Here is a 24677-nt window from a genome sequence, read left to right on the forward strand (position 1 = left end):
TCCGCCCCACACTCACACGTAACCCAGTGTTTTTTTCTATCCCAAAAACACAGAGGTTTAGACGCTGCATGTTTATAGGCTGTGGAAATGAATGGGTCTTTATCATTGAAAAGAAGCGGACTTGACACACGAGCATATTCAAGCTAAAGCCAGCATATATTAGTTCTGTGAAACAAAACGAAATCAATGTTATTTGCCTATCGAGAAGAAATACACTCTAAAAAATAATTCAGTGGCTTAGTAAATATCACAGTAATAATTAACTTTATTAACTTAATAAAATCTCTCAATATCATTTACTTGATGGTTTTAGTTAAACATACCAAAATAATTGACTAAAAATCCAACAGTTAATTTTGTCTAAAATTTATAGTTATATTTAAAAAAAATGTACTAAAATAATTTAGTATTCAAATAACCAATTCTTTATTTTGAATATACTTAATACATTTGTGAAATTTATTTCAAAATATTTGAGAATGGAGAATTAAACCGATCTGTTTCAAGAACCATAAATATTACTTAATTAAAATCAAGATTATTAATATTTAACACACACTGAAGAAATTGAGTAAGTTTACTCGATTAAAACAATGCACCCCTCCCCCACCATCTGACCTGACGACAGCTCGACGGTTGAGTGAGTGCGGATAACGGATATTTGAATTCTCCTCAGTCACCAGAGCAGTTTCTTCTTCTCAGCCTCGCAGAATTGGGGCATTTCCTCTGAAATTCAGGTTTGTATGTTTTTTTTTTTATATCTATATAATCATTACTGTGCTAAAAGGCATTTTATTTAATTCAAAACAACATACAGGGACAGTGTGAGTCACCTTAAGTTAACGTGTGGCGTTGGTCTTTGAAACGCCTGCTGTGTTGCTCAAAACACACAACTTTAATTCGTAAAGATAATGAATTTGGATGATAAAATCTTATTAAAACTGGGCACTGTTTGTTTATTGTAAGGTTATGGAGTCTGGCGCCTCGCAGCATCTTTCAGCTACAAATGAAACGCAGGACAGCGGTCTCAAGTTCAAAGTCCACCAGCAGAGCTAATGTTAGTCCATCTCAGGCTCGAGAAACAGCGCTGATACGGTGGAAATGGGATAACAGACCGGTTGATTACACTTGAATTACTTTTAAATGTTTAATTTTTACTTCTAAAATGTTTGTTACATGAGTTTAAATGTTGTAAAATAACTGTTATTCTTTACATGTCAAAACAGTAGCCTAATATATGCTGTAACGTTATTGCTGTAACAGTTACTCGTCGACAATAAAGGCCATGTCATGTAACTTATAAGTGTGTTTGTGTGGACTGTGGAGTATTTTACAAAGGTTTAGAGGAAATTAAAGTTATACTATACAAGTTAGTAATACTCATAAATAAAAACAGTTCATATTAGTCATAAATATTGGTTTTTAAAATGCTTTTTACCCAATTTTTTCTACTCAATTGAATTTGTTAATGTAACAAATGCAGTTACTCAGATCTACTTAATTTTTTTACTTACATTTACTCAGTTCTTATGGTGTCTATAATTGATTTCACTGCTTTAAAATTTACTCAATTTTTTTAGTGTAAAAATGTTTCACCAAAAAAATTGAGTAAATCATAGTATTAGTTTTTAGAGTGTAAGCAACCTCGGCCCTCTCCAGTGCTAGAAAGCTGATCCGATATTTACTCGGGTCCTACTTCTTGCCTGATCGTAAGCCTTCTTTTGAAGGCACTTCAACATTTTCCACATCTGTTTTTTATCTGCCATCTCTCTCTTTCTGTCGTCGCTCGGCTGATGTCCATCCTGTGTCATGTCTTTTGAATAATGATGAGCGCTGTCTTCTTCATGTCATTAGTAGACACGCCCCTTACTGCTGATTGGTTTGTTTTGGTACTCGACCCGAGACACTTTTCTACAGCAGTTTTGAAATACCACTTACCCCACCTTTAAGGTATTTACTGTGAAACAAATGATTTTAAATATCTAATGGAGATTTTAACATAAGACCACTCTAATTAATTTTTTTATTACTGGCTAGGATGACTTAATGTTTTTGTTACTTGCTGTTACTTTTTTAATTATGCATATATTATGAATTAAAGTACAGCAGTCATATTAAGATGATGTAAATGGTTGGATATACAGTACAATACCAATAAAAAGTTTGGATTTTTTATGTTGTTTAAATGTGCTGATTTGGTGCTTATTTATCATCATTGGTATCAATGTTAAACAGTTGTGCTATTTAATATTTTTGTGGAAACCATGATTCCTTAATAAAAGGATTAATTTCTTTCCAAAAAAAAAAAAAAAAAAACTTACTGAACCCAAATCTTTAAGCTCTAGTGTTGTTTGTTGAATAAAATATCTAATGTTATTTATCATTGCATTGTTTAGCATTTTTCATTTCTATAGGTCTATAGTATAGAAAATATACATTTGATTTCCACCATTGGATTTCTTACTCAGATACACGGTTTATTCAGTGGTCAGAGTATCACAGTATGAGGATTAAAATAATCACTTTAACTGAAGCGCTCTCGCTCGCTCTCTAGAACAGGCTGGACTCTTATCTATCTGGGCCACTTAAACATTGACATCTTTTAGTTCAGTGCTCCATATTGACACGCAGAGGGAAAAGACTAGAGATTCAATTACACTCCGCAATAGAAATACACGCATTTGGGCTATTAAAAAGAGAGATTTAAGAGCATCAAATCCTTTATCTGAAAAACCACAGGATAAAGAGAAAGCAGGACTAAAGCATGTGTTCAGGAGGGGGAACGAAAACAGAAAAAGGGCTTAGATGAGGATAGACAGAACAGGGATGATGTGAGGATGACGATGAATTGTGAGGACGAGGCTTTGCACCCTTGATCTTTTCACAAATCTCTCTTCTCTGTCATTCCTCTTTGGGTGCGGAGGAAAATGGGTGACAGCCGGATAGAAGCAGAATAAAAGACAAAGGAAATAGAGGGATATTTTGATGGAAAAGATAGGGTGAACAACTTTTTTTAAATAAACTCTTGTACGGTGAAGAGCTGAAACATTTCATTCTGTGTCCTTTCATCTGCCCATCCCTTTCTTCTCCGTGTCCTTAATCTTCTACCCCATCATCCCTATTTCCACCCACCCTGCTCGTCTGCTTCTACTGTCAGGGGAAACTTCTGGTGCAGTGGAGGGTAAGGTTAGGACATGGGATTGATTTGTTTGTTCTCAGTTCAATATACTCTTTTGAAAGAGAAATCACAAAGGAGATATCTTTCATTTTTCTCAACTTCTTTTTCTCTTAGACAGCTGTGAGATTAAATGGCAAACAAATTGAGACTTTTTCTTTAAGTCAGCATGAAACTGTGCTAACAACTCATTTTACTTCCGTAATGACAGCAGCTGAAATGAAGGAAAAATAAGAAAACATTTCAGAGACAGAGCCAGTTATTACATTTTGATGAAAGACTTTTTCATGCTGACTTGTTTAGACAGTTAAAGAGTTGGATTCTCATGCTAAGCAAGTTTTTTCCCCCCAGAGTATACGGCTCTGAATGACGTCAGAAATGGCGGAATTGCTTGTATGGGCACTTTTCCTAGATGAGCGTGTCCACACATTAACCAGAGCGAAAGAAAGAGCACAGCCATCAATGGGCCTTGTTCGGGTTACAGGAGCCGACGGCAGGGCTTTCATTTTGTTTTTAGACCACGAAATTAACATTGTCACTAAAGAAGTAATAACCTTGTTCAGCTTTCTAAATAACCCAGCGTTAAGGAAACAGTGTATGCAGTTTGTTTTTCTGGAGCAGCAACAGAGTTGTGCAAGTGTGTTTGTTTGTTCCCAGTCACGAATCGAAATCGCAGGCGGTGAGTATAAATCATCAAATGCATCAGATATCTGTTTTGGCAATCGGCGTGTAAGTGGATATAATGTAAACAACATGAATGTATAGTGAATTAGAAGTTATCCAGGGATAATGCTATGAAGAATTTTGTGTGTGTGCTCGTGACTCTTTAGGTTCGCCCACTGGACGCTTGCACAAGCTCGGCTGTTTTTGGAAAGAATCAATACAGCGTTAGCCTAGTAATCTAGACACACCCTAGCGGCAGCAAATCTAATCTGCTGTGAGTGTCGACAATCAACTCTCAATATACTTCTGTGCTCTAAAAGCCAAACTCTGGTTGGGCCAATCCCATCGTGTATAGAGTCGGTGGGCAGGGCTTAACATAATGACGGCCGTGTTGCGTTTGCGTGCTAGTAAACACAGAAACTGGTGAACGGCGGTCTTTCGAATCAGCTTTGACCACGACTCTGGAAGACTTGGAGTTAAGCTTTTCTATGAGAAAAGAACAAAGAACGGCACTAAAGTCATTCTTAAAAAGGAAGATGTGTTCGGAGTTTTGCCTACCGGATACGGCGAAAGTTTGTTCTGTCAACGAGCTCTGCTTCACCTTCGTTGCTCTGGTTGGTTGTAGCACTATCCAATTGCGTGCACGCCGTGCAGAGGGAGTTTGAAAGACAACCGTTTATCCCGCCCCTCGGATTGAGCCCTATCAATGGTGAGTTTCCAGACCAAACATCTTGATGTGGCTCTGGCTTGTCAGGCTAGTACAGCCTATCTGTCTTTTATAAATGTGATAAAGGAGAAATGTTTTAAATGATTGCAAAATGCTATCATGCTTACAAAAATATTCTGCTGATAAAGTAGGTTTATGAGCTGTTTAATCCATAACATTTCATGTCATTTTAAGTTAAAAATTAATTAAAACAAAATTAATTATTCCGTTCATCTTCGGAACACAAATTAAAATATTTTTGTTGAAATCCGATGGCTCAGAAAGGCCTTCATTGACACCAATTCCTCTTTCAAGACCCATAAAGGCACTAAAGATGATGTTAAAAGTCCATCTTACTACAGTGGCTCTACAATAACTTTATGATGCGACAAGAATAGTTTTTGTGTGCAAAAAACCCTGAAATAACGACTTATATAGTAATGGGCCGATTTCTAAATAAAGATTTGAGCGGTTACGAATCAGCGTATTGATTCAGGATTCAGGATTCAGGATTTCCGAATCCTGAGTCAATAGGCTGATTTATAGCCGTTCGAATCTTTGTTTTGAAATCAGCCCATCACTACTGTAGCGTCTGTGGTCTCTTACAATGAGGATCAAAGAGGAACCCAATGTTGATTGTAAAAAGGGGGGATAGCTTTTAGCCGCATGTAAATTAAGAGCCACGCCACAGAGTCTGGGGGAAGTGACAACTTCGGCAGTTTTACGACCCCGTCCAATAACACAGGCCCTGATCGGGTCACACGACTCGAACCCTGTTTCCCCCCCCTTTTTCATTCCCCAGACCGAAAGGCGCCAAGGCTCCTGTCAATACACAAGGACTCACACACACACACACACATTCCTTATGAAGCTTTAATTAAGACTATTCTAGACTGTATACGAGGTAGCTTGGTGTGTATATGCATGCTCCTTGACTCAGGCCTACTCAGTCATGGCATAGAAACAATGTAAGCTCATTTTAAATGCTTGTATTCCTGTGTAAAATTGTATCTCTGTTTTAATATCTCCCAGCCATAAGGTGTTTGATATCTAAATATTCCTATTTCTTTGACTTACTCAATGATGCACAAAATGGGATTGTGAAATGTATCATTAATATGTTTAGCCGACTTGGGAGTAAAACCATACAAAATCAACACCCCTTTACGACACCTCAGGAACATGCAAAATAGGCCATAAAATGAGACAAAGAGAACTTTTCCCGCTACCGAATTCACCCTCTGGATTGGGTGAATTAGCCAGAAGGGGGCGTGGATTAATTCTCTTAAAAGACCAGTGGAGACCACAATCTCCTCCTCTTGACTTCCCTCTTCGCTTCTGAAACTTCTTCCCGGCTTGACTTCTGAAACTCTCCTCTGAACTCTTCTCTTCTGGAAACTCCTCTTCAAGAAACTCCGTTTCTACAATCCGGTCTTCAACAATCCTTTGTTCCTCGTTCCATCAACTTAAGCCACAGGCTTCTTCAGGAGGTAGACCCGAAGCGCCGCTAAAGGAAAACTACGTCACCTCCCGACCTCGGAGAGAATTACCTGAGACGCAGAAATATACACACACACACACAAGCGAGAAGCCAAAACGAAACCAAAAGAAATGCAAGTATTCTTCTTCTTATAAAATTTAAACTGCTGTAAAGAAGGTGTGTATTGTCCCGTTGGGACAAGCTCCGTGAAGGTCGTAGTTGTTGAACTGAAGGAAAGTTGTGTTTTTACCTCTAAATGCTTTGTCTCATCTCTCTCTCTCATCTCTCTCTCTCCCCCATCTCTCTCTTTTATCTCTCTCTAATTTCAGTCTATTCATTATTCTCTTTTATGTATTCTTTCGTTAATACCTACATGTCTACTTTCTTGATGCATATTTAGTGTGTACTCTCTGTGTGAATCGTAGTGTTATTTTTAGTCTGTGTTTATTAAACCTCCGAAAAGACATTTAATGAGTTGGGTCTGTTGTTCTCCCACATACACAAAGTCAATGAAACTTGCGATCTAAGTTACCTAACTGCTTATGCTACTATGTTAGTAAAGTAAACTGTATGACCATTTGAAATATTGAACTTGTCCTGATCAGTAAAGTTAATGTTTCTTATGCGCTCGTAAAGCAGTGATCCCTTATGGAGAATTGAGTTGAAAAGTCTATAACTAATTTGGTGGACGAACTTAGTAGGATAATTTCAAGCAATTTCATAAAGGGTTACTTGTATTTAATTAAACAATTTTCCCTATCGGGAAATTTTTAATACGTAATGAATGACGGGCAAATTATATTCATAAATTCATGAATATTGAATATTGAACCCCTTTTGAGTTAATTATTCCCCGAGACATTAAACTCATAAACTCGTTGTTGTTACACTACATAAGTCGTTATTTCAGGGTTTTTTGCACACAAAAACGATTCTTGTCGCATCATAAAATTATTGTAGAGCCACTGGAGTGAGATGGGCTTTGTAACGACGTCTTTAGTGCAATTTATCGGTCTTGAGAGAGGCATTTGTGACAATGAGGGAGCCATCGGATTTCAACAAAAATATCTTCATTTGTGTTCCCAAGGATGCAAACAGCGTGCTTTTTGGTGCGTCATGCTTTTTTACGTCAGTTTGGGTGACTTGTGTGAAACGTTGCAGATTCAAAGAGTTTTTTAAGTGGGGGGGGGGGGGGGGGGGGGGGGATTTCTCCCTGAGACCAAATTTCGGCGCTGCGCCTTCCCGTCTTACTGGCAAAGTTCTGGTGAGATCACTGTTAAGTTGTGCTTGGGGGTTTGAGTTACCTCTCTCTTTTTTGACCATACATGTGTTTGCATCCCTGGTTCTGAATATGAACTTATGGTTGTCGAACAACATTAGGCGTGGGCCACTGACGTGAACTCATGAAGCACCATGATGCATGTGCGAGAATAACCTTGTGTCCAACCATCCTTAGGAATCATGTCCAGTCCAAACTACCAGGATGCAAGTCCGAATTTTGCATACTTGGTATTAAGAAATGCCACCGGTATTATGTAATACAATGGCCGACGCAGTGCAATGACGTCGCAAAGTTCACCCCAGCGTATAAGAAGGGCACCTGAGAACACATCATCAGCTTCTATGTCTTCAGCAAGTCGCTTGTTTGAGTGCTGTGTGAAGACAGCAGTGTGTGAAGAAAGGATAGAAGGTAAGCAGAATAATGGTGAGCAGACAACTCGAGCACTGTTCCTCCTTGCTGCGTTTCTTAACGCCCGGCGATGGTCACGAGCTGTGTGTTATTAGTCTGGGAGCGGAGTATGTACGTTCAGCTCTCTGGATGGCTGGATGCATTCATTGTGATGATTCCTCACTGAGGAAACTCCGCTCCAGGCTGACTTATCTTTACGAGTGAAGAGAGTCAAGCCACTAAGCCCTCACAGCTCTAGCTCTGCATTTGCTGAGGCAGGCTATAATCGTAGGAATCTCAGACAGAGCTGGTAGAGTTTAAACTGGTCTGGCTCAGAGTGGGTGATTGTGGAAGCCGAAGGTTGTTTAGATGAATATCTGCGGAGTCATAAATATGCAAATCTGGTGAGCCTTCCCTTTCTCCCAGAGCTGCACACTGAGGTGTGAGGTGCCTGCGTGGTCCATTCGACTCGGGGCCGAGCAAGGGTGGATGCCTCGGGTGGAAGGGAATTAGCAAATTACCTTTCCCCAGGGATATCCTTATTACTGAAGGCTCCTGTTTTTGCCCTCTAAACCATGTCCGATGACATCAGATGAAAGGTCTAGGGTTGTAACCCTGGTTCCCTGAAAAAGTGACAAGACCCTGTGTTCCGTTGACCATGTCTTCCTTTTAGACAATACGAATCTGATAACATGTTCTCTGCTAACTTCTTATACATTGGGGCATAATTTATGGATGTGTGACACTGTATTTGCCATTGTATGCTGTTTATACACGTGCCTAAGACACCGGGTTCCATGAGGGCGCATCCCCATAGTGTCCACTGCACCGTGGAAAAGGGGTTTGAACGCTTTTTGTAAAAAATAAAATAAATCCATCACAGGTGAATGTTCGTGTCAGTCTGAACAGACAACAAATTGCATGTGAAAATAGTTTCGACAGTCATTGTTGTCTTTTGAATCATGAAGACATTTTTTTCATGTGTTGCTTTATAAACTTGTATACAATTTTTTTTCTGGTAAAGATGGAAATAAATAATTTAGTAAAATGATGTAAATAATAAATACAATTGTCATTATTCAACACAAAAAGATTTTCTTCTGTGAAAAAGTAATTTCACAACAATGTCACAATGTTGTGACTTACCAGTCAATCAAGATCCCGAGATTTCAATATGAGCTCATTATGAATTTCTCAGAAAAACAATGCATTTCGCATTCTTTTTATAGCACTATACTCTTTCTGTTTGTGATTTGCCTCATTTGTTTCTATGTGTATTCCTCCTAAGGATTAGATTAAACATCTGAGCCAAAATCGATACTGATATGAAGCAAGCTTTGAAAGAGCAAGCATTTACTTGCAGTCAAATTTTCATCTGGGTATATGTAACAGCTACTATAATACTAACAAGAAAGAAAGAAAAGAGAAAAAGCACCATACCAGCCTTATATTGTTAAACTGAGGTTACTTGGCTAATTATATGATATTTCCTAAGCTAATGTATCAGTTGCTCGACAGCGGCAGCTGCAGCTCACAGTATGAGAGTTACTGCCTGGGGTAGATCATCAGCCCGTGCCCTCTCATATACCCACAGTTCACAGTCAGCTTCTGCTCCAGGCCTGCTGTCGACTGTGGGTAAACACAGTCCCTCGTGACCACGTAAAGACTGCAGTATGATTTGTGAGGGTGCTACAATTAAGATTACAAATGCTACACATAGCCTACATGGCAGGTTTGTGCCATGTAAAATAAACTTACTGGCTTGAATATTCAGTTGTGTAGTTTCAGTTTTCGTTAGTCAGTTTCTTTATGAATAGCTGTTAGACGTTTTTGCCTTGTAGGCAATTTGTTGAGCTTGTTGGCTGTAGATGTATTTTCCTTTTGTCATATCTAATTTTATCAGCCACCCTCAGAATGCTTACAGAGGCATTAAATCATCTTAACATAGGATTCTTCTTCCAGTGCTTTAATGTTGGATATATACTGCCCTCTTGTGGTTTCTGATGGGACGAAGCAAAAGCTGACATTAATGGTTAAAGCTACACTATGTAAACTTTGGCCCACTAGCGGTTGAAGTATAAAACTAAAAGTTACCTACGGAGGAACATTGCTTTGGATATTAGGGTAAGTTTTGCTCCTTCTCTTCTATTTGGCACTCGTGAATCTGATGTCTTTACTCATAAACATTGTTTTTAAAAGCACATTTTTAATAATGTGTGCCTTTAGCCCACCTTGGGCTAAAGGCACGTTGGCTAAAACCCACCTTGGGCTAAAGGTGTGCCTTTAGCCCAAAAATTCTGATTGCAGAATTTTTTGTTGTTGTATTGAACATTTATGCAGCAACAGATTTTGTGTGAAAATAAATCATATCAAGTGGTTTATTAAGGTTTAAAAATCTTATAAATGTGGTCAAGTGGGGCCTTTTAGCCCACACAGGGTAAAAAGCCAACCAGCATGGGGCAAAAGGCACACAGTGTTGATACAAATTTAGCTAAAATAATATGTTTTTAATAATGCCTAAGTTAATATTTGTTAATATATATCACTTTAGCAAAGTTTGAACTATTTTCTGTTTATTTTGCTAAATAATCCAATACGATAAATATGCTTTCATTAAAATGTGTTAATATTTAAAAAAATATAGAAACAAAATCATAGATTCCAAAAGCATTAAAGGAGATCCCATAATAATTTAATATAAATTTACAGTAGTAGCAATACATTATTATTGTAATATGATTGTTTCATAAATATGGTGATCATGCCATGCCATGTCAACCATGCCATGTCAACAAAAGGCCAGCCAGCCAGCTGTTTATAATAATGTGATTTATTGTGTTTTTAACCCTAATAGCAGGGGGTGTCTTTTACCCCAAATACCATACTTTTACATATTCTTCCGTTACTGAAAAACTTTTGAAGTTTGAAATTGAAGAATGTATGATGTACTCAAAAAATATTTCATAGTTTAGCTCAATATAACTCAGTAAGTGCCTGGTTTAGCCTATACTTCAAAACAGGACTTTTCACAATGCATTTTAAAAAAATCACTGACACCGCAATTATGTATGGATATTTAGGTTTAATTGTTAACCCCTGGTAAATTCTGAGCAGTATGAAACAAGAAGTATTCTGTTTACTGTTTTTGACGCATTAAGCATGAAAAGCCCTTCGCAAGTAAACAAAAGTGTATTTCACATGGAAAAACTTAACCCAGGGTTATTCTAAACACTCATGAATAATAAAAAAGAAAATGATGTGCACTGATAAATCATTTATAATAAATACTGCAATGGAGGGTCAATCTCGATTTGATTTACATAGATCGTTTTTCCATGAACCAGAAGGGGGCAGCATTTTACACATAATCTCCCATTAAACCTGTGTGATGTCAGGCTGTGATGCTGTGCTGCTGTAAAGCAACTTTTATTCACAACTGTGCATAGTGATATAAAACAAGCCAACTAGTCTTGGTAACTAAATTCCTCTCTGTCCAGTAAAATAAATCCTATAATAATCCAAGAGCTTCTTTACATTCACTGTGTTTGACTTGTCAGCTTTAGTTTATTTTGGAATTTTTGGAAATGTGAACATGACTACATAAATATACTGTAAGAAAAAAATAAGTGTCTATAAAATATACTTACAGATTGAATCACATATATGTAGGAAGAACATGAATGTTTTTCAGTGCATGCCTAAAAATACCACACGCCACATTTATCTCCTTGGAAACCATCTGCGCAACCTTAACACAGATGATATAAAATCTCAAATGAGCTTTGCTTAAAAGAAATATGTGCTTAAAATCAAAGTGATGCACAGAATTGTTTTGATGCAATATCACAGACGCCATATTCATTATATGCGGCAGTTTTGTTCCTCCTCCAAAACCCTTTAAAGTTCATGATACTAAGCATAATCCTTGCCTCTGTTGAATAAAATGTAATAGTTTATGTTTTAGTTCACACAAAAAGTCAACATCTGTTTCTGCAATAATAAAATACCTCTAGGCTCAAAAGTAATTTTGTCTTTTGTGTGTGTGTTTCTTACCTTCCCCTGTATGAAAAGATACCGGGACACTGAGGGGTATAAAAGCTTGGGCCTTCTTTTGCTTCCTCAGTTCACACTCGAGGCAGGCATTACATGATTGTATTGACTGTGAGCTCATCCTCGCAAGGATTAAATCTTTATAAAGACACAATTGGCTAAGGTTTGTCTCTTATTCAGTAATGCATCGGCGTTAACTTATTTCTGCCACAACACCTCTATCCGGTGACAGGCCCTGTTAGAGGTCACATATCCACCTAGAGCTTCGCCCACTCTTCTTTAACGCATGCTTCACCTCAGTTTAAGGAAAATCATAAAACAAAATGTAAAAAAATACCCAATTTCAGATGTACATACATTGATATGCAGATTTTAGTGTCCCCCCACATACAAAAGTACCAGGATATTTACATTGACCATGCTGAAGTGACAAATCTACCAGAGTAATGTCATTCATTTTCAATACAACTTTGCATAATTATATAATAATGTTAGTCTCTTGGTTTAAAGGTGCACCATGTAGTATTTTTGCAGTAAAATATCCAAAAAACACCAGGCCAGTGTTATATATTTTGTTCATTTGAGTTCTTACAATATCCCAAATGCTTCCAACTATTTGTAAATTATGAGAAAATTGCTATTTTAACCAAGGAGCCGGGACATCTGAGGGAGTCGCCTGTCAATTGCGTCATATATGTGTTGCCCTCGGTTTTTTATTTGGTAGAATTGCTTTACTCTTAGCAGTGTGAAACAAGTGTCATAACGTAACGTCATAACGCAAGTAAAGTCATAACATCATTTTAAACACACTTAATGTAAATATATCTAATATGATAAACAGAGCTGTGTTACCTCATACTCATGACCGGAAAAAAACGGAAATTGCTCTCGCAACTGTGTCCCTTCATAATAAAAGTCCCATTGCTCGCGAGCCGTGTTTTTTCGCTCCAGCGGCCTTGCTCAGCTCCACAACACTCAATCATGCTCTGCTTCATACTACAGTAACGTTAATAATCACATCCATGAACATGATTTCTGCCCGAGTCCTATTTTCTACCGGCTGTGAGGTGAAGACCACATGCCCCAAGATTCTGAGCTCAAAATGGCTTCATCAAACTACGCCTTTGTTTTGAACAGGCGCCCTCTAGCAGACGGAAAAATGACAGTGCAGCTTTAAAGTTATTAACACTGATTGTAAGCTACATTGCAAACAAACTGCAAATTGGGAACCCACTTTTACCAAAAGTATATGCTCTGTCATTGCAGAGGTATTGCTAGAAAGCTTACTAGGGATAGGAAAGTGCCTAGCAGGGACACTAATTCTGCGTTCGTTCTGATATAATGTGCTGATCTCATAACTAAATGATTCGTAATGTTTGTTTCATTGGCTTGTAAACTCTCAGTGAGCAAACCTAAGCCAACAGCGATCGTTTTAGTAAGAGCCGCGCAACATCGACCCGATGCAAGGCCTCATGCTGTGGGTCAGTGCGCATTTGACAAGAGAGAAGGAAATGATGGATAGATGGAGAAACGGTAGAGAAAGAGGGAAAGAGAGAATGGGGGAAGTGTCATGAAAATGGAGGAATGATGGGTAAAGGAGGAGAGCGATGGAGAGGGATGCTGGGGATAAAAATAAACTGCGGGAGGAAGTAGATTACGTAAAACGGGACGAGTGATTTAAAAATTAAAGGTGGAGACGTGCACTGTCAGCTTCGATCTGCTGTTAGAGAGAGGGCCAGACAGAGAGAGATAACGTAAGATGCCCTAAGTTAGAGTACCGTAGTAGATGCTTATGTTCACTCTGCAGGGGAGAGAAAGAACCGCTGCCAACCAGACAGAGTCTCTGTCTTCACTCCAGTGAGTTTAACATCTGGCCTCTGCAGACATCTGGACAGGCAGCGTTTTAACAGCTGTTTCTCAGTGGAAACACAGTAAGACTATGGAGTCTCATATGAACATTCGTATTTTAGTAAAAGATGGATGTATGTGTGTTTGTAATGTGTGTTTTAACAAATTTTATGAAAAATGTCCCTGAATGGTAGCTTACTTATCCTTTTGGTGATGTCCTCATGATGCAAGGACTTTTCAAGACCCATTACTTCAGTCTTTAAAGGGGTCATGAACTGGATTTAGTTTTTATTTATTTATTATTTTATGTTTCCTGAGGTGCACTTACACCAATCAGGCATACCATTATGAAAGAATATCAACCGAACTGATGCATACGCAGAGGTTTTGCTCTATACTCTGCACATGATTCAGTTGTTATTATTTTGCTGTCTGCCATAAGCTAGATATTTTACTTAATAACATGTTTTTCTCACACAAATGCATCGATGCGCTTCAGAAGGCCTTTATTAACCCCCCAGAGCCGTGTGGATTTCTTTTATGACGCACTTCAAAAACAGACACAGACAGAAACTACCATTCACTGCCATTATAAAGCTATTAAGAGATTTTTTAATATAGCTCTGATTGTATTCATCTGAAAGAAGGATGTCATATATACCTACATCTTGAGGGTGAGTAACTCGTGGGCTAATTTTAAATTTTATTTATTTAATTTTTTGGTGAACCAACCCTTTTAGAGATTGCCATTATAAATTCTGCTCACCAAGATAAAGGTATCCAACATATTTTTGTTTATATATATGATTGGCCTCTGCTGATCCTGCAGCCGAAGAGATTGTTTGCTCAACATTTTAATAGTCTGATTTAATGTTCCTCTGAAACCTCTGATTTAATGTTCCTCAGTAGTATACAGTACTGTGCAAAAGTTTTAGGCACATCAGTATTTTCACCCCCCCAAAAAACGTTTTTTTAAGCCCAGTTATTTATATATTTTGCAATAGTGTGTCAGTAGGTAATATCAGTTTACATTTTCAAACGTTTATTTTGCCATTAATTGTATTAATCCGTTCCAGTGAGATTTTTGTATGCAGAAGGAGTCTGACAACAGCTGTTTGATCCACGCGGAGATCTAATATCACCATCATCCAGTCCGTCTGGGATTACATGAAGAAAGTGAAAAAAACTGAGACAAAATCCACAAGAACTGCGACAACATCTCCAAGACGCTTGAAGAAACCCGCCTGCAAAGCTTCCTGAAAAACTATGAGCAAGCATACCAGGACAAAAGCTATTTAAAACGCGAAGGGTGGTCACACAAACACTGATTTGATTTAGTTATTAGGAGTTCATTGACAAACAAAATCTATTTATGACATTATTTTTGAAAGCATTCTCACTTTACAGCATTTTTACACAAGTGTCTAAAACTGTGTACTGTAACTTTGCAGGAAGGTTTCTTTAAGCGCCTCGGAGATGTTGTCGCAGTTCTTGTGGATCTTGTCTCCGTTTTTTCAGTTTCTTCATGTAAGGACTCGATGATGGTGAGATATATATTTGGTGGGGCAGAGCAAATACAAATCTGACTCAACCAGGCCAGCAGCAAGTAAGGGAAAAAGAAGGGGTGTATTCATAGATAAATGTTTCTGTTGTGTTTGTTCTTGTTTGCAAAGAAAAGGACAGAATGGATGTCAAAAGAGAGAGGACGTATAGTAGGAAGAAAGCTGACTGCTATCTCTAGAGAGAGTTCAGTCCAGGTGTTTCTGAAACAAGTGCGTCCAAGTGTGTGCCAATGTGCGTGTGTGACCCTTGAAAACGCTGAATGCCTCTGCCTCTGCCTCTGCGTCTCTGTGTGTGTGTGTTTGTGCGGGTACCACTGCCTGCTCAAGCTCACATTGACTCAAACACACCTCTGGGATGCTGCAGTCAGGTGGACACTGCCCTCATACACATGCAGTGCTGTTCCGCTTTGGTCTCTCCTGGTTCCAGCTTATCTCTTTATTAAAAGTCAATTAAAGCGCCTCTGATAAACAGCCAGGGTAACCATGGTTACATATGGTTATTTTACCTGTGCAAAGCCTGTGGTCAGAAGCAAGGTTTTCAGTTATGTTTTATGAAATATGGTGCAGTAAACGTTGAATGAACGTGGCTTGAGCAAACTAAATAACAGAAACCTATATAAACTCTGACACACTGCAGTTCTTCATTGTTAGAAAATTTGCATTAAAATGTACAAGAATGACACATTATAATTATCCTCCTGAGATCAAGCAATATTATTTTTAGGTGCATAAACATGTTAAAGCTGCAATGTGAGATTTTTCTTATGAAATATGTGTATGTATATTTGTGGTGCTTTTTTGACATTTTGTCAAATTCTTATTTTTAGAATTATTTTCGTTCTGGGATGGAATATGCCAATATTAACATTTGCTTTAATATTAAGTATTAAAGCAAAATATAAAACATAGCATATAAAGTACAACATCTATTTGTCTATATATTAGTATTAAATCCTGTTTTCGTGTCCTATCTGCATATTGACTAGTCCACCCTAAAATGAAAATAAATCATAATTTACTCAACTTTATCGTATTTAAACCTGTATGACTTTTTTTTTCTTCTGTAGAACAAATTTTGATATGCACAAAAAAGCACCATAAATATAAATCCACATTACGATTTATTCATATTTCACAGGGCACTATTGAATGTGTGCAAGGGGTATGAGAATGCCGGATGTGGGGACGAAAAACAAAACTTTAGAAAGATTTTGAAAAAATAGCACACAATTTGTGTGGGATACTGGTCCCTGTCTTAGATAATGACAACTTACTATTAGTGTCCACTAGTGGATAATATTATGTTTACTGTAATAATGCGCTGCAGTTTTGTCGCCTGCTGCTTTAAATGCTAAAGCTTTTTGAAGCAAGATGGATTCTTATTGGCCGTTAATGTTTTTATCATTCATCAGCTAAAAAAAAATCATTCAGAAAGTGATTCCAACGATATAGTTTCTCTGTGACATTATCGTTATACAGTTGCGGTGTGGACTGTTATTTTCTTTTATATTTAGAACAATTTTAGAACCATATATTTATCGTTTTTATTAGTTATTGTGCTAAATACACAGATCAGTGCAAGCACACGAGACCTGAGTTCAGTCTCCTACACACACAGTATAAACACATGCTAATTCTGGCATATTCTTTAAAAGGTCATGAAAAGGCCATTAGGAGGTCAGAATATGTTTGAATCATTTTCCCTCTCCCGCGCTCTGTTTCTTTCTCTCTTTTTTAATTACTTTTCTCTTTCTTTAGATAAAAGGAAATATGTTAGAGGTTGGGTCCTGCTGGCATTGCCTGTGTTATTGCCGCAAGTTATTATGAACCACACACACACACACACACACACACACACACACACACACACACACACACACACACACACACACACACACACACACACACACACACACACACACACACACAAATTATCAGCTCAGCAGGAGCAGGAGGCCGAGGTGGAGGAGGAGGAGTACGTGAACATGCCTGAATAAATTTTGAGATGTGAATGTTTCACATCTAATGTTACATTTACATAAGATGATGCTGAGGAACATTTGGCACCTCCACAACTGCTTGAGCCAAAACGAAACAGAACAGTGGAGAAAATGCCGGAGCTTGAAAAGAGATTGAAATTCAGCGAGTGACAGAGAAGGAGATAGAAGAGAAGGAGAAAATGTGTGAGGGAGGGAAAGAGTGTGGGGGAGAGTTAAATTGCTTTGGCATTGTAGCTATCAGACAGATGGTAACAAACTAGTGTCGAGTAAAGAGTTTGAAACCAGATGGAGAATGAAAAAATATTTTTGGGGAAAAATAGGAAAATGTATCATTAGTTTAATAGATATAAAGCACCTTGACTCATTTACATTATTTCTCCCATTTCATAGACATTATCATTTACATGCGCTCATTATAAACCTCTCTAACGGTTTTGGTTTTAATAATCAATTCTGGCATGAAGCTCTAAATGGCACAGACTGATGAGTCCTTAACTCATTTGGCAGCGCTCACATCATTATAGCTGATTGGTTGATGTTGCATCAGTGGCCAATGAGCTGCGGCTCACCATTCAAATACTAGTTTGCTGTTAGCAGTCCTTAGCGCGCTTTCAGAAACCCTCCACCTTCCCCAGCTCCACCTGTATAGATCTGAAACGGGGTTAATTCATGTATGTTACATGTGGAGCAGCAGTATGGCGATGTATGTGAATGTATTGGCAGTAGTATGTACTTGCTCTTTAGCAGAAGCGTATCAGATCTATTCTGCCAAGCCCAAAAACATTGCCATATTACCATGCCAATCTCTTCAAGAGTTGTCATGACAACTATTGTAAATCAAAACCATGACCTGTTATTTGGACTTTTCTCATTTATTGTATCTTAAACCTCTTAAACTCGTTCCCCGCCAGCGTTTTAAAAAAAAGTTGCTAGCCACTGCCAGCATTTTCACAAAAAATGTCATGGCCCCCAGTAAGTTTTGTCAAAAGTGCTTTGGTTCCAAATCCGTATTGAAATTTTGAAAATGTGACAATACCAGCATTTCTGTAATACCGGTCCTACAGACTACTGTGTACTATAAGGCAGCTGCTTTCAGTTTCTTCCATGTTTATCTAAGCGCAGTTTTAACATTGCCATTGCCTAACAGCCCTGTAGCTTGCCCTGGGTCAACATTCATTCAGTAACATTAGGCAGTTTTGAGTTATATACTGTTTAGGGCCGTATCATACACCCACCTGGGGTAATGCAACACCAGGCAAGACTCAAGTGTTTCTGCTAGTTTCAGCACAACGCAGTTATCATTTTCATGTCCAGTGCCATGTTGTTTGAATTGCAAATGCAATGGCGCACATCTGTTTGCCCATGGGTGTGCTGGTCTGAAAATTAGGTGTGTTCAGGTGCCTTATTGGCACGTTGCTATTTTGAGCCAACTGAAAACGCAGTATTTTTTGTGTTATTTAAAGGGTGTGTTAGTAATGTGCGTCTATAGGGCAAAACACGCATACACTGCTTATTACACACACAAGGACGTGCAGCAGCACACAAACATTTTTAAATGTTCAAAATAAAAGGATTCCTCCATGTAAATAGCGAATCCGCCATGGTGCAAGCGCAACTGGCTTTTATAGGGAGTGGGAGATTGGACTCTGATTGGTTTATTGCAAGTTACGCCCAAAACACACCCATGACTCATTAAGAGACTACAGCAGGTACAACACTTTTGGACCAAAACTGTTTTTCGCCTACTGTTTTTTTTTCCGTCGTTAAACTAGCAAAAGTGGATTTGGACACGCCCTAAGTGCACCTGCGCCATGGGCTTTAGACCATGCGAACAAATCGTTAAAATAGGGGCCTTAATATTCATGAATGCGTTAATTTACATATGCATAATTACATATGATATCTCTGGTTTCTGTAACTTCTTTGCATGTGCTTTGATCAGGAGATTCAGTACTCTTTCAGAAGATGTCAGCGCAACACTGAAATCCGGAACATTTTGTGTTTGGTGGGAAAATTTCCTTGCACAAATAACGGAAAATTGTGTTTGGCTGGGAAAGAGTTAATGATCTTTGGATGTAATAGTTCAATGTTTTGAATTGAAACTAAGCTGCAAACAAGATTAATTTTGTAGATCTAGATGTGTGTAGCACCTTCCACTGCATATAAAATAGGGTGATAATAAGTTTCTCACACAAAGCTTCTGTATGGTTTTGAAGACTTGGAATATGGACTGTGAGTCATATTATGATACCTTTGATATGATAGCCTCCTTTTATGTTTTTCTTTTTCATTTTGGAGCTTGACAGGTCTAGATCCTTTCACTTTCATTTTAATGAAAAGAGGAGAGGCGGGTATATCTTTCAAAAATTCACCTTTTGTGTTTAATAGAAGAAAAAAAAAGTCATACAGGTTTGGAACTAAAAAACTAGCCCAATGCGATTTCCTGGGTGAACTATCGCTTTACTGCAATAAGAAACTAATTCACAGAGTCGGTCTCCACATCTCTTTTTCTGTTTCTCTCTTTCTGAGTGTGTGTTGCGCACCTCTGGGTCTGCACTGTTCAAAAATGTTCTGGTTTAAAGTTTTCAGGCAATTGGACTATAAACATTGCATCAGCACTTGATAACCCATAATTCATAAAAATCTATTATTTTCATTTTTTCATATATTTTCATAGGCATATGAAATGGGAGAGTCTGAGCTTTAGATGCAGTGGAATTGTGTCTATAATCAGAGCCCAATCCAAACCTGTGGACTTTATGTGGAATACCCCACAAAAGACAACATGAGGGTGTTAATGATGATAGAATTGTATTTCCTATTTTACATTTTAGGGATTACAATATATGTATATGGCATACTTTATATATAGGTATGTTGCCTCTCAGAAACATTCAACCTGGTGCAAAACTGCATCAGTATTGATTCCACAAATCAGAGGGGTTCACAGTAATTGTTGTATGGATGTATCATACACTCGCATGTGCACTACAGTTCCTCTTTAGAGAACAGGATAAAATTTGTAACATGCCAAGGGAAATTGGTAGGATTGATCGACCCTGTACTCTTTTAAAATGTCAGGTGCTCTTTTTCTTTCCCCCAGAGGCTCATTCTATCGGAGCTGTAAAACTGCAGTAACACCAGCATAGCCACACACACACACACACACACACACACACACACACACACACACACACACACACACACACACACTTGAATATGTGGTTTACAGGGACTAGGCTCACAAAGCTTTCTACATTTTTTTTATATCAAATATTTTTTAAGGCATTTGGTTTACGAGTAGGCCTACACAGGAAATGTCCTCATAAACCATGTTTATGTTATAATACTCATGTCAGTTTACACAAACCACATATAACACACACACACACACACACACACGCTTCCGACTGGGTATATGTGGGCAACAATATTTCTTCCTGTAATTTTTTTTAGTTTTGTGCAGTTATAGATTTAAAAAAAAGATTATGATCTGGATACTGTATACTGAATGTGCCATACAGCTTACATAGACAATTTTGCAGCATGAATTAATGAGTATAAAATATAAGTGTGTAGAAGTAGAGCAATTGTGAAGGCTCATAAATTGACCATTATGTGTCACCATTAACTCATTAATGGGTTGACTGGGGTAAAGGGCAGTCAACTATAACCATGGACATATACAGAAACTCTGTCTCTCTCTCTCTCTCTCTCTCTCTCTCTCTCTCTCTCTCTCTCTCTCTCTCTCTCTCTCTCTCTCTCTCTCTCTCTCTCTCTCTCTCTCTCTCTCTCTCTCTCTCTCTCTCTCGCATTCTATTACATTACCTTTCATTATAAATTCACGCTAATTATCATCATCTCTAATATAAGGCTGTTTAGCCAGAGGGCTTTTTTGAACATCACCCCCTTTAGGTTGCAGAACATGATTTTAAACTTGAAAAAAAAAATAATAATATCCTGTCTATTCTATAGACAGAATATTTATAGAATATTATAGGTTTAGAATATTATAGATTCTATAAATAATCATACTCTGCATTGATTCTATTCAAGATTCTAAATTAATTTTAAGTTGCAATTTATTCTGCTTTGTTCATGCTAAAGGCCTTCTATTCCATATTATATTCTGTTTTTGTTACGTTTTTTTTAGTCTGTTCTGCAAAATATTTCATTCTATTCAAGATTCCATTAATTGTTTTTCCTCTACAGAGAAAAACTATATTCTGTTTTATAGAAATTCTATTCTACTCTTTTGTGCTAAAATTCTATTCTTCTATTCAAGTTTCCATTCAATTATATTATATTCTGCTAAACATTTTATTTCTAATTAAAATTCTATATATTATATTATAAATTATATTCTACTTTGATGTACCCTACTAAATATTCTATTCTATTTTGGTAAATATTAATTTTATTGGGTTTCCAAACTACACTAATCTGTTTTAATGAAGATTCCAATCTGTTCTTCTGTTCTAGAGAATTCGTGCTATAGATTCTATTTTGTTCTGTTGTATTCTGCTCTATTCTGCCAAAGTATATTGTTTTTTATTGTATTGCTTTGTCTCTAACTGACCTTTTAGCAGTTTCTAAGAGATTATCTAGTTATCTGCCTAAGATACCAGTGAGATAAAGTCAGCACTCACAAGTACAAGTATTTGAGTCACAGGTTCATTTCACAGCTTTAGTGCTATCTGAGTTTATTTCCTCACTGAGTTGCTATAGTGTTCTAGAGAGAGTGCTTTAGATTCTATACGGTCTCTCCAAATCTTCAATATCCTCTTTAAATTAACTTTCTACTCCCCTGTGCATAGGAAGAGTATCTATCAGTGAGGAAGATCTAATGAAGGAGTTGAGAGGTAGGGGGGTTCATCATGCAGTGCGCAGCCAGGTTCCGGCTCTCCGCACTTAGTGACAGCAGATAAACAGCCACTGCTTGGTTTCCAGCATCTCCACGGGCACCGTCGGCATGGAGACGAACCATGCAGTGCTTTTTCTGCTGACACCGTGATACTCAAGAAAAAAAGGAGAGATAAGAGAGATGAAAGAGAGAAAAGAGGATCACTGCCAAACAAAGTGGCCAGAGCTGTTCCTTTAAGGAAAAAAGTGATAAAAAGGGTGGTTGTATATAGGTAAAGGAAGTGGAAATGTGTGCTGATGAAAGATCTCAGGTGAAGCATGAAAGAGTGTGGTATTGGAACTGCATCTTATAATTGGCACATTTTTCGATATGGCACTATTATACAAGCTTGAAATATCAAAAAAGTGTCATTGGGACACTTCTGCAGCAATTCTGTAGTTGATGCTGGTTTAAAATATGATAAAATATGATCATGCCCCATAAACAATATAATTTTCATAGCAACTTTTTTCTCTACACTACAGAGGAAAAAGGAAGAAATCTTAAAAAATAATTTGCATTAAATATAATATTAAAAACCAATATTTTACAGTAAATATAATATTAAAACATTATATTGAAAACATTATTAAAATAAAATCTTGAAAAAACTTTAAATAAAATATATTAAAATATTTTATAGTAAATATAATAGTAATATTAATAACAAAAAACTTTATACTGAATATCATACAATTATATATTGATATTGAATATGATATAAAAACAGTAATAAATATAATATTAAAAACAAATACTAAATTTGCAAAATTTTGAAAACCTTTTTCAGTTTATATATATATATATATATATATATATATATATATATATATATATATATATATATATATATATATATATATATATATATAATATTAAAACATATTGAAAAATATTGAAATAAAATCTTTATTGTAAATATGCTAAAAACAAAAAAAGTTAAATATAATATTAAAATTATTTTATGGGTAAATAGAATAATAACATTAATAACTAATGCTTTCTAATTATATATATAAAACATTTTTATATTGAATATCATAAAATTATATTAAAATAAAATCTTGATATATATAAACTTTTTTAAATATAATATTAAAAACAAATATTTTAATTTAATGTAAAAAATATATATAGAATATATTAAAAAACATTACAATATATTACAGTAAGAAAATAAAAAATATATTAAAAACAAAACCTTTTCCATTTGTCCCAGCTTACTTCTAATCTTAATCTTTTGCTCCCTTTTTCTTTGAGCTTCATGTTAATGCAGGTGTCTTACCTTTACTGAGGGTTCCCGAAACGAGCCTCTGAAGGGATTGAATGAGCTTTAGCACCCCCTGTCTGCAGCGGCTGGTACAGCCAGCCATGGTGAGGGAGAATCCGAGGGTGCACAGACAGTCAGCCCCTAGAACAGCATAAAAAACAGCTCAGAGCTGCTTTCACCAGCGGTGCTCACAGACGAGGCGTACGTCCCATACGAGCCTCTCTGCGGACTCCAGAGCGCTCCTCGCGTCACAGTCTCGCACGTTTAGTCCCACAAGAGCTGCGGTGTAACAAATGGGTACCAAGTCCAAGAATGAGATGAGCAGGATGCCCTTCGTCTCGATTACACACACACACCTTTCACCCACCCTCCCCTCACACTCACTCACACAAACACACACACGAGATGCTCACAAAGTGCCTTAACCGGTTTTCCTTTGTCTCTGTGCCAACTGTTTGAAGTATAAAAGAAGATTTGCTGAAACAGCCGACTGCCGCTGTGCGAAAGTTAGAGGAGGAAAAGTTGGTGAGCGCTGCAGGCTCAATGCTCAGAGACCGACCTGATGAATTATTAAGCGGATGGCAAGAGCCCGCTGCTGTGCTACACGGACTAAGAAGTGCTCAGAGGAAGTTGAGTGTCCATGGAGACAAAAGAGTGGCTTTCCTTTTCCTTCACGATGCTTCTTCTGGTTACGCCTCTGTCTCTCTCTTCATCTAGTTGTTGTGTGTGTGTGTGGTGTGTGTTGTGGCAAGAAGTCAGTGGTCTGCTGCGGTGTTTCCGACTGCTCTGTGCTGCTGGACAGATCCCTGCAGCATAAAATAGGAGTCTCTCTCTCTCTCTCTCTCTCTCTCTCTCTCTCTCTCTCTCTCTCTCTCTCTCTCTCTCTCTCTCTCTCTCTCTCTCTCTCTCTCTCTCTCTCTCTCTCTCTCTCTCTCTCTCTCTCTCTCTCTCTCTCTCTCTCTCTCTGAAAGCATTTCTTGAACACCTCTCTCACTCTTGCTTTGTCATAACTGAGCTACAATACAAAATATTCTAATCTACTCTATTCTGTTCAGATCTATTTTGCTAGATTCTATTAAAGATTCTATTTCTATTCTTTTTTATTGTATAACATTCTAAAATATTCTGCTCTATTAAAGATAACATTCTACTAAAAACTCCATTCTTTTGCTATATTTTACCAGATTCTATTCTATTCTAGTAACGATTATATTTACTTTTGCGATGTCATAACTGAGATTCTATTCTACTCTGTTCTGTTGTGATATATTCTAGATTCTATGAAAGTTTCTAGTTATTGTATAATAGAAAATATTCTACTCTATTAATGATAACCCTGGGATATTTAGTA

General features: G+C 37.3%; 1 protein-coding gene across 1 annotated transcript in view; it reads right to left on the reverse strand.

Moving 5' to 3' along the window:
- Window positions 1–24113, reverse strand: part of kcnip1b (Kv channel interacting protein 1 b) — a 51400-nt gene extending 27287 nt beyond the window's left edge. The window contains exon 1 of the mRNA XM_067433440.1: window positions 23342–24113. Within this exon, the coding sequence (XP_067289541.1) occupies window positions 23342–23429 (88 nt within the window). The 5' untranslated portion in view covers window positions 23430–24113. The remainder of the gene's footprint in view (window positions 1–23341) is intronic.
- Window positions 24114–24677: the final 564 nt, after the last annotated feature.

This window comes from Pseudorasbora parva, chromosome 23, assembly GCF_024679245.1.
Source record: "Pseudorasbora parva isolate DD20220531a chromosome 23, ASM2467924v1, whole genome shotgun sequence".
NCBI lineage: Eukaryota > Metazoa > Chordata > Actinopteri > Cypriniformes > Gobionidae > Pseudorasbora > Pseudorasbora parva.